The sequence below is a fragment of the Pholcus phalangioides genome, unplaced genomic scaffold, assembly GCF_987345545.1.
Source record: "Pholcus phalangioides strain wild (caught in Gottingen) unplaced genomic scaffold, Ppha-v1.0 ptg000012l_1, whole genome shotgun sequence".
NCBI lineage: Eukaryota > Metazoa > Arthropoda > Arachnida > Araneae > Pholcidae > Pholcus > Pholcus phalangioides.
This window is the reverse complement of record NW_028301605.1, coordinates 17,251,562-17,270,250: the sequence shown is the minus strand read 5'-3', so window position 1 is coordinate 17,270,250 and position 18,689 is coordinate 17,251,562. Positions and strand designations below refer to the sequence as shown.

The window sequence follows — 18,689 nt, the reverse complement described above, 5'->3', positions numbered from 1 at the left end:
AAAAAAGAGCCATGAGAGAAAGAGGATTGAGCGGATTTTGCCGTTGAAACAACGGAAGTTGCCACAAAAGTTCTGCTGCGCCTCTTACTTCCCCGCCCCCCACCACCACATTGAATTGAATGCATTGGTAATGCTTTTTCAATATGTTACGCTACTGCATGCTTCTTTCTTACCGGTATTGACGCAATAACGGGTGATAACAATGAAAGAAAAGAACCCGATTCTTGTTCTTTTTCCGCTCAAAACAACAAGAACAACGCTTATAGGTGGCTTTCTTTTTCAAGTAGTAAAAAAATCACCACTTTTTCCGCGGATCGGTGTGGGCTTCACCACGTGTTTTAGAGCAGTCTTCTCCAACTGGTGGTCCGCGGACCGATGCCGGTCATGTCGGACCGCGAAACATTTCGAGCAATTCATACAGCCACAACGTAATTCTAGATTTAAACTTGAATAAGATAACCGTCTCTATATTATTTAGAAAGTTAAAATTTTACAGACGACGCTCGTTATAATGACCCCCCAACGCTATAGCGACCATTCCATTACAACGACCGGTAGGATGAGTCCTAAAAGTTTTCGTAGAACGACTATCATATATGTCTTACTTTCAATGTAACGACCCTTCCAATACAACGTCCGTTTTCGACGGAACGAATGGGATCGTTATACTGAGCGTCGACTGTATTTCTATCATTTATCTTTGTCGGTCCGTAAATTGTTTCTAATTTTTCTCCCCGGTCCACGAATTATTTCTCCCAGACCGCAAATTATATCTTGACACTATTTGTCTCATCTATTTCTTGCCGAAATTATTTGTCTCATTTATTTCTTGGGTACCGGCAGGGCCGTAACTAGGGGGTGAGAGGCAACTGCCCCTGGCGGCGACAAAATTTAGGGGGCGGCAATTTTAGGTGGGACAAAGAACACCGTTGTAAAATTATCCCATTTTTAAGTTGTGTGGGGTAGGGCAAAATAATGTTTGCTCCGGGAGGCAAAAATCCTAGTTACGGCCCTTAAATTTTTGCTATCACTGCGAATTATTTCTCGTACTCTTTAATTTTTTTCCGGTCCGCAAATCTCTTTTTCTCCCCAGCCCACAAGTTATTTACTCCTCTTTCCCTCTGGTCCGCAAATCATTTCTCCTACTTATTGTCTAATAATCGCTCCTTAAGACTCTTTCTCTCATTCATTTATTTTCCGAAAAAGATGAGATTTTGAAGGGGCTTTTAGAGAATTCTGCTGTGCAACTTAAAGGGTTAAATTATTTCTCCTATTTAATAATTTTTCTCAAATTATTCCCCCTTTTCAGTAATTATTTTTTTTGGTCCTCAAATTGTTTCCATTTATTTACTTTTTTGCCCATCTACAAATTATCTCCATTTAATTCTTCTCCGGTCCGCAATTATTTCTCCTATTTCCGCCGGTACGCAAAACTGTTCAACTACTTTCACCGGTCAGCAGCTGTGAAAAGGTTGAAGAACACTAGGATCGTAATTATGAAACACTTGGTGGGGGCTTTATAAAATATTATCAAATCCCTATACCAGGAGTCATCAACCATTGCGGGCCAAATTCTAACTTCCTATGAAGTCCGCGGGCCACCACACAAAGTCATACGACAGTATTCATATTTGTAAGATGAAATCCATTCACACAAGAACTTGATATAATGTGCAGTGGTTGGCTTAATAGATTAGCCGAACATGGGCCAGATTACAAACTAAAGCCCACTAGCAATTCATTTCAATCAGGAAAATTCATTTTTGATAAATTATTTCATTTAATAATTTTTAAATTTATTTAGATAATTCTCATATTATTTCTGTTCACTAATTCTGAAACCATTTGTTTCAGTAATTCAGAAATTGTCACTGACGGCCCAGGTAATGCATCCGATGCGCAGCCGTGATGGTAGTTTTGTGAATGAAAGTTTCATCGATTTATTATTATTATTTTTAATTTTAATCGATTTTTTTCATGTTTTCCAGCTATTTCCTAAAATTAATCACAGGGCCACTTTGAAGAGCTCCGGGAGGCTACATTTGGCTTTCGGGCCATATGTTGAAGATCCCTGCTTCCCATACAGTTAAATTCCTCCAGGTGTTTCTCAAGTCCTCTCCGTGATCTTTGTCAATAAAATTCAAAACAGAGAGGACTGGGAGCAACCATCATCACCAACGTAGATAAGGCATAGCTGCCAACTTTTGAAAATGAAAATTCGGGAGATTTTCGTGCAAACCCGTATTTTATGCTTAAACCACTCCCTAATAAATACAATCGGGATTTTTCCAAATAAAATAGGGATTTTTCAAATAAAATACGGATTTTTCAAATAAAATAAGGATTTTCCAAACATCAAAGTTAAAGCGTAGGGAATAAAATCCCTACTCAAAAACTGAAGTTAAATTGAAATAGGGATTTTACAAACATGAAAGTTAAACCCTTGGTAATAAAATTCCTACGCGGGATTTTTTTTAATGAAGTAGGAAATGTTTAGGGACAATTAGGGATTTTTTGTGATTTTCTTAAAAATTCGGGAGATTTAAGAAATTTTCGGGAGGTCGAGTGATGAAGCTAAAATTCGGGAGACTTGGCAGCTATGATAAGGACTAATTATTTTCGTCCTTATCGAGTCGATTTTGGTAGGAATCGGATTTTTGATGTTTGCTCCACTCATCCAAATTTCGTGAATACTGTTATTGGGATTAAATTTAAGGTATACTAGCTGACCTATAACAATAACATCCCGAATTAAAAAATTTCTTACGAGAGAATGGCCTTGTATTTTACTGTAAGATTGTGTGATGGACACACATATGGAGTGGTTCACGAAGAGTGACCGAAAGGAGTGAAAATTCCAGGTTTCACTTCAATTCACCTTAAAATTGAAGTGACACCTGAAAAATTACAGCTGTACCAGCAAAAAAAAGAGGAGAAATTGAGCTAGGATGGAATAATTTTTGGAAATTTTGCAAGGGCTTTCAACGAAAAAATCAAAAACTAATTGTAAAATTTATGCCTCTTTATTAAACAGAAATTTCCAGCGCACTAACCTAATTTAGATCAGACGTGCAGAAATTCCAGCCCGCGGAAGGTGTTCTGGAGTTTTCACACCAGCAACACCATAAATGCATAGGCTGACCATATTTCCTTCCAAAAAAAAACGGAAAATCTCACGATCCATGTGGGTTAAAACCAATTATCACCAAAATGTCTTTCAATTGCATGTAGAGTTGTAAATTAAGGCCAAAAAAATTTTCTAAGGCAAGTGAAGTCGCTAAATACAGCCCAGAAAAAATTGTCAAAAGCAAGTAGAGCTGCCAATCACAGCGAAAAGAATTTGTCAAAGATAAGTAAAAGGTGCCAATTACAGACGGAAAAACTGTCAAAGGCAAAAATATAATCCTAATTCATGATCTCAAACATTCAACTAAACCTCGCTGAAAATGAGGAGAAAAATGAAACAAAACGTTTTATGAAATGGTTGGGGGTGACCGAAATTACGGGAATGTCCCGTAAAATACAAGTCACCCTACATATATACAAGTTTTTTTACCCACGAGCGGTAACCTTACCGCATATCTGACCCGCGGACTGAAAAAAAAGTTGGGCAACCCCGTTGTAGAATGAAAGTTCGTTGAGATATAGGGAATAAAAATTCTCAATTTTCGCCAATTTTTACGAGCCAAAATGACCAAGTCCCGGGAGGAATACGGTAACATTCGGGAAAATTGGCAAGAATAGGGAATTTCAATCATCGCCATTTCTTCGAAATTTCGTTCAAATATTACGGGGTAAAATTATTTAGGAATAAAATAGAGTTCACATTTCAATTTCAGAATCATAACCATACAATTTCTTTCGGACACTCTTTTTGAAGCACCCTGTACACACATGAAAATGTATATATATAGCATATGCCGCAATTTTTTTACCTGATGGGACGATCTCCACACCCACACCTCTGGCAACCCTATCGACGGTGCCGATGTCCGCCTACGAAACTCCTTTGCTCCCGGAATCCGCAACCTGCGCAAAAATCAGTGCCTGAGAGAGAAAGAGAGATGGATGGACGGAAAGTGTGTAGGGCGAGGGCGTGGAGGGGGGGGGGCGCAAAAATTCGATTGGCTGCATTGAGTAAATATTGCGCAAAAGCGGATCGAGATTTTCGACGACGCACCTGTCAGCGAGCGTCAATAGGCAACCAATGGCAGGTGATGGCTTCGGAGAACGGGGCGGCACACGAAAACGCCTACGATAGACAAAAGGCTGAGAGCAAAGTTTCGGCTCCTCTCAAATGATTTAATGTAACACGCCTCCATCTTCTTCACAATAAATGCCTTCACCTCCCGAGACCGAAAAAAACAACAAAACTTTCCGCCAATGATGATGATGATCGCAACAGCGCCCCCCCCCTTCCCACTCCAATCACCTTCGGTACGTAACTCGGGGAATTCCTTGGAACGCACCGCTCCGGAAGAAACCGGGAATCGATCGCCGATTCCCGATTGCGCCTCAAATCTCCCTTCGCCCGTGGAGGCGTCCGAGAGCGCCGCCGCCGCAAGCACACCTGTAGCTACCGTACGGAGGGCCCCCACGGATACAGCAAAACCTTCCGCGATTCCAAAAACGGAGAAGATTTAAAAAAAAAAAAAAATCTTTTCCGGGATTTTTTTTTAATCCAGGATAATTTGAGTTCGCCCTGGAAATTATCACAAGGCTGCTTCTAAGACAATCGGGACACCAAGCCAATCCTAAAGAAACGTCAATTTTTTAGTGTGTTGATTAACCGGCTAATTATCTTAGAAGGGCGAGCGCTCAGCGATTCAGAAAATTATATCGGAGAAGGGTAAAAATTGTGACAAGCTGGTAGAAATTCAAGAAATTACATGGGAGAAGGGTGAGAACACAAACTGAAAAAAAGAAAAAAAAAGCACCAGGGAAAGCGGAAATTCAGAAAAATGGAACGAAAATTCAGAAAAACCCGCTATAGGAAGCAAAATTTCAGAAAAATGGAACGAAAATGCAGAAAAACCCGCTATGGGAAGAAAATTTCAGAAAAATGGAACGAAAATGCAGAAAAACCCGCTATGGGAAGCAAAATTTTAGAAAAATGGAACGAAAATTCAGAAAACCCACTATGGGGAGCAAAATTTCAGAAAACCACTAGAGCAAGCTAAATTTTAGAAAAGCAAACAGAGCTAAATCCATGAAAGCAAAAGAGAAAGCAAAAATTTTGAAAAACGGAACGATAATTTGGAAAAACGGAGCGAAAATCCAGAAAACAGCATAATCCATAATAGCACCGGAGAAAGCGAAAATTTCGAAAAACAGAACGATAATTCAGAGAATAACGGAGCGAAAATTCGGTAAAACAGAACGAAAATTTAGAAAAGCATCAACAGCGAAAATTCATAAAAGAGGAGCGAATATTGAGAAAAGCGAACATCCATCCACACTCAAGACCACGCGGAATTATGGGATAGATGACAGGTCAATTGGGTTTGCAAGAGCAAAGAACAGCCCTACCCCCCCCCCCCCCGACATTAGAAGGATCGTCCATTAAGAAATTTACGAAACCTACAGGCTCTGGCATCATCGGGGTTAGCCAACCTCTTTTAGAATAATCAACGTCCCACTTCCCGCAATGGCCCACTAATGTGGAAATCGCTCCCATCAAGAAACCGTGGACACAGACGTTTCCCAAGAAAGGCACCCCCAACACTGACCACATCCTCAAAATTCCGATATTCAACAAGATAGACAGCATTTCTTCTACAAACACAGGAAACAATGATAACAAAACACTTCTTCACTGCGAAATACCCATCAACGATCTCTTCTTCTTTCTTCCTCATAAGATGACGATGCCAAATGCAGAGGGTAACGGAGCATTCCGTTCAAGAAAAAAAACGGGACTTGGAGAATGGGCCGCGTGTATGCCCGTGGGTGAGGGGGTGCAAGGGATCAGTTGTGAAAGGAAACGAAAATCTAGAAAAACGTCGCAAAATTCACCACAGCACCAGGGGAAGCAAAAAACGGAGCGAAATTGGGGGAAAACAGCAAAAATGCACAGAAAAACGGGCAAAATTCACAGAAACACCATTGGCGAGTACGGGGGGGAGGGGCGAATATTCAGAAAAGCACAGGGTGGATCGAAAATTCTGAAACTACCGGGTCGTGTAAGGGGGGGGGGGGAAGACAGCGAGAATTCAGAAACGCGCCAAAAGAGCAAAACTTCAAAAAAAGCATCAAAAGGAGCAAAAATTCAGAAAAGCGACGGTTATTGGAACGACTTCACCATACTGCCATATTTCAAGTGGCCCAAGATCATTCATCCAGTAAGATAGATTAGATGGCAGGTGGCAATCGGAAACCACGACCGGAGCAAAGACCATCACAAAAATGATCGAAAAAAAAAAATTAAAAGCCACACCGGCTGCTGCGACATCAACTGTTAGCCAACCACTTCTGGAATAATCAACGTCCCACTTCCCGCAATGCCCACCAATGCGGAAATCGCTCCACACCAAGAAAACCCGTAGACAGCCAAGCCACGGACATTTCCCAAGAGAGAGAGAGAGAGACCCCAACAGTGACCTCATCCTCAAACACATCTGCCATCCAGACAAAAACTCCGATATTCACCCAGATAGACAACATCTCTTCCACACAAACACGAGGAATAAGAAAACACTTCTTGTGACGGAGAGGAATACCCATCAACGATCTCTTCTTCTTCTCCTTTCTCCATCATCAGATGATGATGCCAAATGCAGAGGGTGACGGAACATTCCGTTCGAGAAAAAAAATGGGCAAAAAAAAATACAACAAAAAACGGGTCTCGAAGAATGGGCCGCGTGTACGCCGGAGAGCGAGAGTGAGTGGGTGCAAGGGATCAGTTGTGTGTGTGTGTGTCATTTTCGACGTCTGTCATTAAGCGTCATTAAGGCTATCCTTGAGCTTATCGAGTAGTGGTAGTAGTAAGTAAGTACATACTAGACTTGAAAAAGGAAAATCGACCAAACCTCCTCCGCGATTAACTTCCTTTGCCTTCATTTCTGCCATCGCAGATGCCACATCTCCGTCTGCCCCCTCGTACCATCGTGTGCGATCCTCTCTCTCTCTTCGAACCCATCTCCTTTTTTTTTTCTCTCTTTTAACCAACGCCACAATGGCAGTGGCGGATGTTTCCATCTCCATTGAACCAACAATTAAAGAATATTTTGTGGTGGCTTACATAATGGTTATTGCACGTATGTACGAGGAATGCGCACGCCCCATCAGTATTCCAACTTCGCCCAAAAAAATACATTTTTGTCTGATTTTTTTTCCCCCTTCTATTTTCTGTGGCACCCGTCCGTCCCGGGTTCCCGTAACAAAGGGGGAAATGGTATTGGAAAATTTCTATCGATGGATATCACTTCCGCGAGGTTTGCCTGGGGGGGGGGGGGGTTCTTGGAGAGGTACCTTGGGATAAGGGGGCCGTTAAAGTATTACGTAAGCAAATTTTTAGCCATTTTTGACCCCCCCCTCCCCTCCCTTGTCAGCAAAACTCAGCAAAGCGCTGACCCCCCCCCCCTCTTGTCAGCAAAATTTCGTCATCAGCTCTGCCCCTCTGAATCCTAACTCATATTTTCATAAAGGGTGGTCGCTGACGTAAGCATTATCCAACCCCCCCCCTTTCCCCTTGTCATCAAAAGTCAGCAAATCGGATACCCCCTCCCCCCCATCGATGATGACGTAGTACTTGAATGACCCCTAATGAATGAAATACAAACAAAATTACAACAAAAATGTTAATTGCGTCCAGGGGCCCCTCACACATTTTGAAAAGGGTAATTTTTGAGCGGGATTCTTTCCAGTAAATTTGGAGAATAAAAAACGAATACGGTATCTTAGAGACCACCTCCGCCATCAGGAAGGCCGAGTCACACCAGCGCCCTTCAGTAATTTTTGAATTGGTTAACGGAAATACTGTATCTATAAAGATTTTAGGGAGGTAGGTTTTAACCCTTTTAGGAGGAATGTAGGCCACATCTGGGAATGTGCCGCCATAAAGCGAAGACAGGGAGGCACGTAGGGGCCATCGAAACCCCCCCCCCCACACGGTTCAGTGAAAAATTGGCATAGGTGGTTGGCGGAGGGGGACATTCCCTCCCTCCCCCACACCCGTTCGAAGAGTCTGTATCCATATATTTGTGCCGCGGGACACGTAAATCCTCTGGAACTGTACCACAGATCATTTAAATGATTTGGGAATGTGCATCGGGTCTTTTCAAATGAGCTGGGAATATGCCACGGGCCGCTCAAGTGATGTGAAACTGCAAAACGGGTCACATAAATCATCAGGAAATGAGCCGCTAAGTGCATGTTTTACAAAAATTGGGTTTGAGGTCGCGGGCCAAATCAGATGATAATCTTTATCAGCCCCTTCACAGGCCATTAGTTGAGCATGTTTACATTAAATTAAATATTAAAATACGGGACGCGCGCGCATTTTTTTTTTCTCTCACGAGGCAATTTAAACCAGAATCTTTCTACTTCTGACATTAAATTAAAATACGGGACACATTTTTTTTACCAGGAAGTTTTCGGTTCCCTAAAATGAAATTTCTCAAAATTTAATTTGTGACATTGAATTAAAAACAGAATACGGGACATTTTGTGACAGGTCCGCAACTAAGAAGAAAAAAGAACCTCCGTCACCAGGGGCCCAGTACACATTTCGGCGCCCCCGGAAATTTTTGGATGGAAAAAGAGTGACCCTAGCTTCCTTCCTAGTCCATCGCTCGGCAACAGACCCTCCTCCGCCCTCTCTCAGTTGTACCCCCTCCCCTAAATCTTACACACGAGTACAATATAGGGTAAACCAGCGTCATCCATATTTGTCTAAATAAATTAAAAAAAAATTAATTCAAATACGGGACAAAATTAAAATACGGGACCAATTTTCTCCCCCACGGATTCAACAGACCAGAGAATTCCGAACTTATTCATCTCATCAACCCTTCACACAAAAATACTTTCACATCAACCACCCCCCCCCCCCAACCTCTTCTCGACAACCCGTTGTCCCGTAAATACGGGACGCCAAAGGGAAAAACGACGACCAAATTCTCCACCAAAAAACAACAACATAAATAGAAATAAAACCGAAAACATTTGGTGTCCTTGGCCACGTCGGCATCCATCAATGATTCACGATCCAATGCCTATAACAGAAATCGCCAAGCAAGGAAGAAGGGGATGGGGGGGGGGGGTCGGAGAAGGACCGCCAAAAAATAAAAAAACAAAGATGGCGTCGCTCATTCAATCACCATCCGCTCACAATAAAAGTGAGGCGATATTTTTCTGTGCGATGTCCATTTGAAAGCAAACACCGTAACCTTGTTTTTATTTTTTTTTACGGAAAACCTATTCCAGGCCTTTTTTTTTTGTTATATATATTTAAGGCTCGCCCCCGTCGGTTTATTACGTATGCGTGCGTATTGGGGATATCACGTTCGAAATGACAGCCACTTCCTGCCTTTGTGTTTCTCCTTCTCCATCCTTGCTCGGTAGGCCTGCCTATATGGGCCCATGCAGTCAGTCACTCAGTCATCTGGTACATAACGGGAGCCGAGAAGGCCACGTAGCGCAGCCGAAATTTACGGGCCTGATCAGCTCCCCCACCCTTCCCCACCTTTCTTCTAGGTACAGGATGAACGGCATCGACGGGGGCCTCAAAAACTGTATTAACGGTAATGGGAGGCTTAAATAGGGGGTGGGGGGGGGAGCAGCTCGTATTATTGCCATTTTTCGTTCAGGTGATGTCTTCACTTGATAGCCATCGGCTTCCCTGTGTCCGGTCGATTGTTTTACTTCCTGAATGGATTATCGATGATTATGAGTAGCTGAGATATGTTGGATTATTTGCTTCATGGTCACCGGCAGGGCTCCAGCCATATTTTTCCCGGGGCCTTTCTTCAGTGGATTAATTCGTAGGGAGAAAAAAACAACATAAGAACGTCCCGGGCCCTCAGACTGGAGCATTGTCAGCCCCATGGGCGGAGATACGGGGGGGGGCCGTGGGGGGCATTGCCCCCCCCCCCCCCATCGTCAAAGGTAGAGTCGACTGATCTAATGTATATATGTATATATGAATTGACACATCATCATCATCGTGCCCCTCCCCCCCAAGTCTATCTCCTATGGTCAGCCCTGCACTTGCTGGGGGAGGGCCTTGATTTGTTTTCATGTAAATGATTAGGAAATTAAGTTTGCGGCCTTACACAAGGGAAAAGCTTACCGGTCTCTTTCAGAAGCGAAGGAAAATGACTAGAAATAAAAATGTCCTCCATCATCCGGGTCTTCGAAAATCCATTTTTCTTATCTCCCTATGAAATTTTGAACTAAAAGATTGAATTCATCGCCTACTCCCATCGTCGGGCCCTGCCTAAAGTCTCAAGAAATAATTTTTGTTGTTGTTTTATTCACTATAAAATCAATGCAGGTGGTCCGCCTAAAAGCCCGCTTGGAAGTCTGTTATTGAAGCCATTATTTCCATGCGGCCCATAATATTTCACGGTCCGTTACTGCCACTCCCATATTATAATAATAAAGATATCGGCTACGATTTCTGCTTCATTTCCTTGACCATAACTCAAAAATTTTCGTAACATTCTCTGACCTGAAGTCAAAAAGTTCCCTGACCAAGATAGAAACATTTTCCCGACATTCCCTGGCCGAAGCTCAAAAAATTCGACTCTCCCTGAAAAAAAAAAACTACAGTTCCAGGCCGTTCATTCATTGACGAAAATTTCCCTGACATTCGCTAAGCAGAACTAAAAAAATTGCCCAAACTTTCACTGACCAGAATTCGAACAATGAAGACATTTTCTGACCGAAACTAAAAGCTTACCCAGGCTTGCCCTGACCGAAACTCAAAAATTTCCAGACGTCTATGACCAAAACTCCAGTTCCAGATTATTCATTAATTCTCTCTCTCATCGAGAGAGAATTTCTGAGTTCTGGTCAGGGGCAAAGTTAAGAAAATTTTTGAGTTCTTGTCGGGGAAATGTCAGGGAAATTTTTCAGTGTTGATCGGGGAATGTCAGGGAAATTTATAGTTTTTGTCTGGGAGCTTAGGGTCTAGACTGCTTAGGGTCAGGAAAACTTACCCTAAGCAGTCCACAAAAGTTTCCCAGACTTTCCCTAACTAAAACGGAAAAATTTTAGTTGGCGAAAAACGAAATAAACACTAAATTTCCCTAACCTAACTTTTCCATGACACATTCCCAGACAAAAACTATAAATTTCCCTGACATTCCCAGACAAAAACTATAAATTTCCCTGACATTCCCCGACCAACACTGAAAAATTTCCCTGACATTTCCCCGACAAGAACTCAAAAATTTTCCTAACTATGCCCCTGACCAGAACTCAGAAATTTACCCGACAAAAACTGAGAAATGTTTTCTTAATTAAAAGATCATATGAGAGACATCAACTTTGACCAACTACTGAACCGATAACTGATCCCCTCCCAGATATTACCCTCTACCTTTCTAGGCCACTGGGAAACCATGAAATTCCCACCTATACCATATCAGCAAAGCCCAAGGCGTTTATGTAGGACCCACAACTTCTTTGAAACGGCCGTAAAATAATAATTATAGTAAAAAAAAACTCCAAGAGAAAACACACACAAATCTAATAAAAACAACGCTCAAATTACAAATCAACAGATGGCGCTCCGCACATTAAGTACTAATCAACCCCAACACACAAAACAAAACCCGCAAACAAATTCTAAAATAACTTTTCGAAACTTCAATAAAAAACTAATTCCATCCCAATGATCACCGCACACAAAACATGAATTACACGGGAGAGAAAATAGCCATCATATCCTTTTTAAAACCGAACGAAATGAATTTCCAAAAAGTTATTATTATTATTATTATCATTATTATTATTCGCGAGAAGCAACACACACACACACCTAGAAGGATTCATGGGAAACAGTTTAAAAATTTTCACTTAACACTGAAAACGTTGTATCAAGTGCGTTTCTAGGGGGGGGGGAGGTTGGTAAAAAGGAGTATTTAATGTCTTTGCTGGCATATCGCGTTTCCGAAACACAAACAGGGCGATTTTAAAACGCATTTTGAGCGGCAAAAATATAAAGCACATATCAAAATTAGTATTATTATTACTCCTTTCCTCCTCCCCCCCTCCCCACCAATTTTAAAGGCGAAAACTGCTTTCCAACGATATTCCACAAATATTTCCACCAACCTCGCCCCCTCGCCCTCCCCCCCAAAAAAAGGCAAGCGAAGAAATTAAAGAGGATGGTGAGAAACCAATAAAAGATTTTTCGAGATGCATCTTCAGAATCATTACTGGGTTTTATAACTTTTTCCTCTCACTCTCTCTCTTCTCTGGAATGATTTTTCGGGAGCCGTTTCCAATTTCCAGTCGCGGTACCACCCTCTCGTACCCACCCCCACATACACAACGTTTTTCAAAAAATAAGAGAGAAGGGATGGAGGGAGGGCTTTCGCTCATTGTTAGCCTACAATAAAATTATCCATCGCCCCGTCTCTGCTCATTAGTAGCTTAAGGAAAATCGCGCTCTCGCCCTGGGTATTAAAACCTTAACACACACACGCACGGGCCTTAATATTAACATTTTGCGAGCTTTGGCTCTTATAATATTCGAGTTTTAAGGTGTAAAATGGATACTGGATGGGGGAGAGGGGTGTGAGAGAGAGAACGCAAGGCTCTCGTGTATTTCGTCGGAGAAGCTTTATTTATCGGAACGGGCCGCAACGGCTTTCATTACGTCGAAATAATTGCCATAAATATCACTCGGCGAGGCGAATCGATAATATTGTCGTTCGCGGCGATTATTTTTGCAGCTACCCGGTTCCCTTCGCCCCCGCCCCTTTCCGAAGGTATTCAAGGAGTAAAAAGGGCAGTTTAAGCTAACCCCCCCCCCCCTTCCGAAAACCTCTTATTTCTCATTTATACCCCCACTATTTTAATGTTATTCTTCTAATATTTATAGGGTAATTCCGGGTCTTTCCCATACACATACTTCCTATTCCGTAATGAGGGGCAGTTTGCGAGGCGGAAAGCGGCGGCGACGGCGCCCGGGAAAACGCTATCTACATCATTAGGCCTAAAACTCCCCGCATTAAAAATAAAGGCTGATTCTGTTCCCATTTTTCGTAAACGTTCTGGCTGTCCAATTCTTTTCTATTAAAGGTGGAGGAAAGTAGTGGGGGGAAAAAGAGCAGCGCAAATATGTTGTGTGTGTGTTCGAATGTACAGTGAGTGAAGAGAAGAGCCAAGAGCTAACTCAATCTCTCTTCTTTTTACAGTATTTTCAGTAAATAGAGACATGAGAAGAAAGCAACAGTGAGACCGATTCCTGCCTCCTCGTGATCTCCTCCTACTTGTGTCTTCTTTTTTTTTTGGTACCCCTATTTCAACACTCGAGCTGATCATTAAGCGAATTTAATAAGAAAATGCGCGTGAGATCAAACGTCTAATATTTTATTAAATTTTCGGATAATTACGTAGACTTCTTGAATAGCACAAAAAAAACTTTAGTTTGAAATAGCATCTGCTGTGTTCCTATAAGTTAATGTATTTTATTTAGTTCGTACTCCAAGGGCAATCACAGGCAATATGGGCAGCAGCGGTTCCAGACATAGCTTAGCCCGGACAGTCAAAATCTCAACAAATTTAAAAAATCCTGACAGGCGAAATCCGAACAATACTGAAATCCCAACAAGCGCGAATCCAAAAAAAAAAACCACCAAAATCTGAGCAAAAAAATCCAAGAATGCTGCTACAAAATACTGACCAAAAAAAATCTTGAGAATTAAAAAACTAAACATAAATTAAACAAGCCGAGAGAAATCCAGAAAATTCCGAGATCTTGATTAGGGGAAAAAATCTAGGCAAAACACCAAAATCCCGACGAGGCAGAATCCAGAAAATACTGAAACCCTGACGATCAAAATACCAAAAGGTACGTCTACACGCGCGCGCGCGCTATACTATACTTTGTGCTTAAGTGGTTTGCTATGAATTTCCATCCATGTGTACGGTTGTAACAAAATTTTTCATCGCGAGCCAAGTATTACGCACACATTAGACGCACGTCTAACTTGGGAGACTCCGCCGAAGATGGATTCGGGGGGGGGGGGGTGTCCTTACGTTGCGTCCTTTGGTTTTGTATAGGTTGTGGTCGGAACCAAATTGTGTTTGGGGGGGGGGGGAGAAAAGAAGAAAGAGAGAGCGAGAGAGAGCAAGAAGCACAGAGGAACAGGGGTCAGGACGAGTGAACCTATGCAGACGCACCCAAACAATACCAAAGTAAGAAAAAAAATCCCGACAAGCAAAAGTGCAAATAATACCAAAACATCCTGATAAGGCGAAATCCAAACAATACTGAAATCCCAACAAATCCAAAAAACACCAAAATCTGAGCAAAAAAATCCAAGAATGCTGCTACAAAATACCGACAAGCAAAAATTAAAAAAACACAAGAAAAAAAAACATATCTTACATATGTTTCCATGTGCTAAATGGTGTGTTTGTATGTGCTTTTTTGTAGAGTTCATTTTATTCCATTGTGATTTGCAGCAGCACTTTACTTCCCGCCATTGCCCAATTTTTAGCTATTATTCGCTCAACTTTGCTCGTTTCCGGCATCATATTTGGCAACACAATCAACGATTTCGAGTTTTTTGAAATCCCAATTTTCCGTACTTTTGTCGTGAAAACATGGCCAGACTAGGATTTCCTTTAGGGATTCCTTATTTTTGTAAAAAACATAATTTGAAGATTTTCAGGGACCTTTTTATTTGTAAAACCACGAAAAATCGGAAAAATTTCGTATCCGACAGGAAGATATTAATCAGGCTAAAAAATCGGAAGGATTCCGGGAAAATTGGAAGTATTGGCACCTATGACCATACATATTCTACACAAAAATGTTCATGCCAAGATTTATAATACATCCTCATCTTGGATTGTCTACACAGCGTTATCTTCAAACCCTTCACTACGCAACTTACACAAGTCTCGTAACATGGAAGTTTACTTAACAATAGGGATTATATCCAATACATATTACCCGTACCGATCCTCATCATTCGTGGAAAATTCCAAGAATATCCAAACGATTTCTTCAGCATTATTACCAATTAATTCGGCTTATATCATGAAGAGGGCTCTGAGAAGTAAATATGCTTCAAAAAAAAAGAAAATAAAAATCTATTATACAGCAAAAATCTTCTAATAACGATGGCTACGAATAATATCTTGGATGTTTACCCCGTGTTTACGATTATTGAGTATTGACTCACGCGATGCGCCTGAACAAACGAGAGCACCCAAACCCCAATAAAAAGGAAAACATCGGTTTCTATATGGGTTGGTAAAGGGTTAACTACAGGTGCACTGAAGTATCCAGAAGCAATAGATATATTTTTTGCTTCGTTGTTATGATTCGAGAAGTCATCAGGAGAGGACCCGCCATTGACCATAACGTCATTTTCTCAAGACGGCATCTGTATCAATCTAGAATTCACCGGTGTAGATGTTGTTTCGAAAGTGTATTTTGCTCAAATATTCAGTTGCCACACGTGCGTCGCCGCCGAAAGGGTAATGACACATCTGGCCGACCGCTGTTTCAAGAATTGCTCAAAGCAAACACGGTATAAAAATATTATTAATTTAATAAAACCCAAGGAAATTTTTGCGGTGTTTTTCTCGGGGATGGACGAGTCGAAATCTTATATTTGTTTAAGGGATATTTTTACATGGATGTAAATTTAAGAGATTTCTTCACATTGGCGTCAAACAATATCGATATACAGTAGAACTTCGATTAACTGGAGAGTTATAGCGGGTTCCAAGAATAGATACGGATGGTACAGGGTTCCCAGAAAAATCTGCTTGATCATTTCCTCGACTTTTCCCCACAAAACTCACAAATTTCCCTGACTTTTGCAGAACTAAACTAAAAAATTTCGTTATTTTCCATGGCCTTTAAACTGAAAAATTTCCGTGACTATCACCGACCAAAACTATAAAAATTTTCAAGGCTTTCCTTGACCATAACTGAAAAAAATTTCGTGACTGTCGCTGACGGAAACTCAAAAATTTTGTTATATTCCATGATCAACATTCAAACATTTTCTTGATTATTACTGACCAAAACTGAAAAATTTCTCAGGCTTTCCCTGCCCAAAACTAAAATTTTCCTGGACATTCCCTAACCCGAACCTTCCCTGAATAGAATTAAAAAAAATCTTCCCAGACTTCTGCTGACCAAAACTCAAAAACTAAACAATTCCCCTAACTTCCTCTGACCAAAACTCAGAAATTTCCCTGACCAAAATTCAAAAATTTTCATGACTTTTTCCTACCAAAAAAACTCAAGAATTCTCCCGACTTTCCTTTACCAAAACTCCTGAAGAAAAAGTATAATTAAAATTAATAATAAAATAAAATTAACTCATCAGTTTTATAAAGGAAACAGATATTTCCTGGATTTTATTCCGAGATGAACTAGGAAAGAAAAAGTATCTGGTCTCGGCCGGGACTCTCTCTCGAATCAGGGCCCCTCTTGCATTCTGGGAAAGCGTGATACCATGTTATACCACTAGAGACACTACTCTGCCTTCCTTATTTCACGCGCTGTGGCGTGAGGAGCTGAAGTAAAGGCATTTGTAGCCACACTCTTAACTTCAGCGAATAGCCACCAGGTGGGACGATAGAGACAGACGGCTTTTTTCTCAGCCCAACATATCAAAGAAAAAGATATTTTCTGGATTTGATGCCGAGGTGAACTCCAGTGGTGTAGATAGTAGCATGCTTGCCCTGAATGCAAGAGCGCCCGGGATCGAGTCCCGGGGGAGACCAGACGGCTTTTCTTTCAGAGTTCACTTTGGCATAAAGTCCAGAAAATATCAATTTCTTTGATATCTTAGGATGAGGAAAAAAGTCTTCCATCTCATCACTTTTATATTCTGGAAACTGTTTTTTCATTCTATAGGGTTAAGAACAGGGCCGTCTTAAGAGCATCGGGCCTCTCCCCCTCCCCCAGGCCAACTGATTTTTCTGATGCCCTACCTGATAAACTCTCGAGAATTTCAACCAGTTACAATTTTTGTGAGGCCCTTCTTCTCTTTGTGAGGCCGTGCGTTGAGACGGCACTGGTTAAGAATGCCTGAAAATATATTCAACCCCCGCTACAACAAACTTCACAATAACCAGAAATTTTGTTCGCTATATTCCTTTAAATTTTCTAAATAGCAGAAGATTTGTCGCCCATACTGGCCCAAAATTGTGACTCCGATCGAGTTTGGTCAGAACCTCAGTTGATGAGTCACGTCGGTTTTGATGGAGGTTCTACTGTGCATACTCGAAGAGAGAGAGAGATGGAACTGGTGTATGCGGTACTTACCTTGCCCGTTGCAATGATGGTGTCGGTGGTTAGCGGAATCAGCGACAGCCTCCCTCAGGTGCCGGTTTTCTATTTCCAAATCCCGGCTACGCATTGCCCGCTGCTGAAGCGAGTGGCACAGCTCCAGCACCGGAAGAGGATCTGCAGATTTCGAGAAAATAGAGAAAAATTTAGTATCAATTTTGACATTCGTAGACATTCATATCGTTCACATTAATTCGGACTCACCATCCAAAAAGATATAAACGATCACAGCATATACATAAATGCTAAAGATCGCCAAAATAAAATAAAAAATGAGCATAGTGCACAAAGATTACTCTTATGAGAATTCAGAATCAGTAAAAGCAATAATTTCAGAATTTATTACAATCATTTCACTAATTTGGGGGCCCTCCTGTTTGACTCGAAAATCTGAGCCAGCACTCCGTTGGTCCAGTCGCCACTTAGCATATAGGTATCGCCACACATGTAGGTGCTCTTCCTCTCCTGTTGAAAGTTGCACAACTTTACCAGTAACGAACAAGATTATCGAGATTGTCATTAATGTACTTATCGCATTGGTAAAATAATTTAAGAGACCTCAGTTGGGCTAAGTCAGAGGGGTTATTAAAATTTTGTGTTCCACGGACCCAAAAAGCCAATGAGGTAAGTCTACGGCTCTTTTGTGGCAACATGGTGGAACTTATGGACCCTCAGTGCTATTAAGATGAAGTCTACGGACCCTTTTGCACAAAAGTGAAGTCCATGGACACTTGCACAAAGGTGAAGTCTACGGATATTTTGTGCCAATACGATGAAATTTACAGACCCTTAGCGCTAAGATAATGTCTACGAACCCTTAGCACTAATAATAATAAGGTGAAGTCTATGGACCCTTAGTGCTAATAAGATGAATTCTACGGATCGTTAGTGGCAATATGTTGAAATTTCAGAACCCTTTATGCAAAAAAAGCTGAAGTCCACGAATATTTTATGTCAATGTGGTGAAGTTAACGTATCCTTTGTGCCAATGTGGTGAAGTTAACGTATCCTTTGTGCCAATGTGGTGAAGTTAACGTATCCTTTGTGCCAATATGGTGAAGTGTTAACGTATCCTCTGTGCCAATAAGGTAAAGGCCATAGATCCCACTGTATCAATAAAGTGAAAGCCATGAACCCCACATAGCAATATAAAACGAAGTCCACAATCCTAGTGTCAATAAAATGAAGTATT

The 18,689-nt window shown here is 41.3% G+C and overlaps 1 protein-coding gene across 1 annotated transcript in view; it reads right to left on the bottom strand.

Annotated features, from left to right (window-relative positions):
• The window catches only part of LOC149079676 (homeobox protein cut-like 1), a 519,361-nt gene that overhangs the window by 97,213 nt on the left and 403,459 nt on the right, over positions 1–18,689 (bottom strand). The window contains exon 4 of the mRNA XM_089240290.1: positions 17,474–17,614. Within this exon, the coding sequence (XP_089096416.1) occupies positions 17,474–17,614 (141 nt within the window). The remainder of the gene's footprint in view (positions 1–17,473; positions 17,615–18,689) is intronic.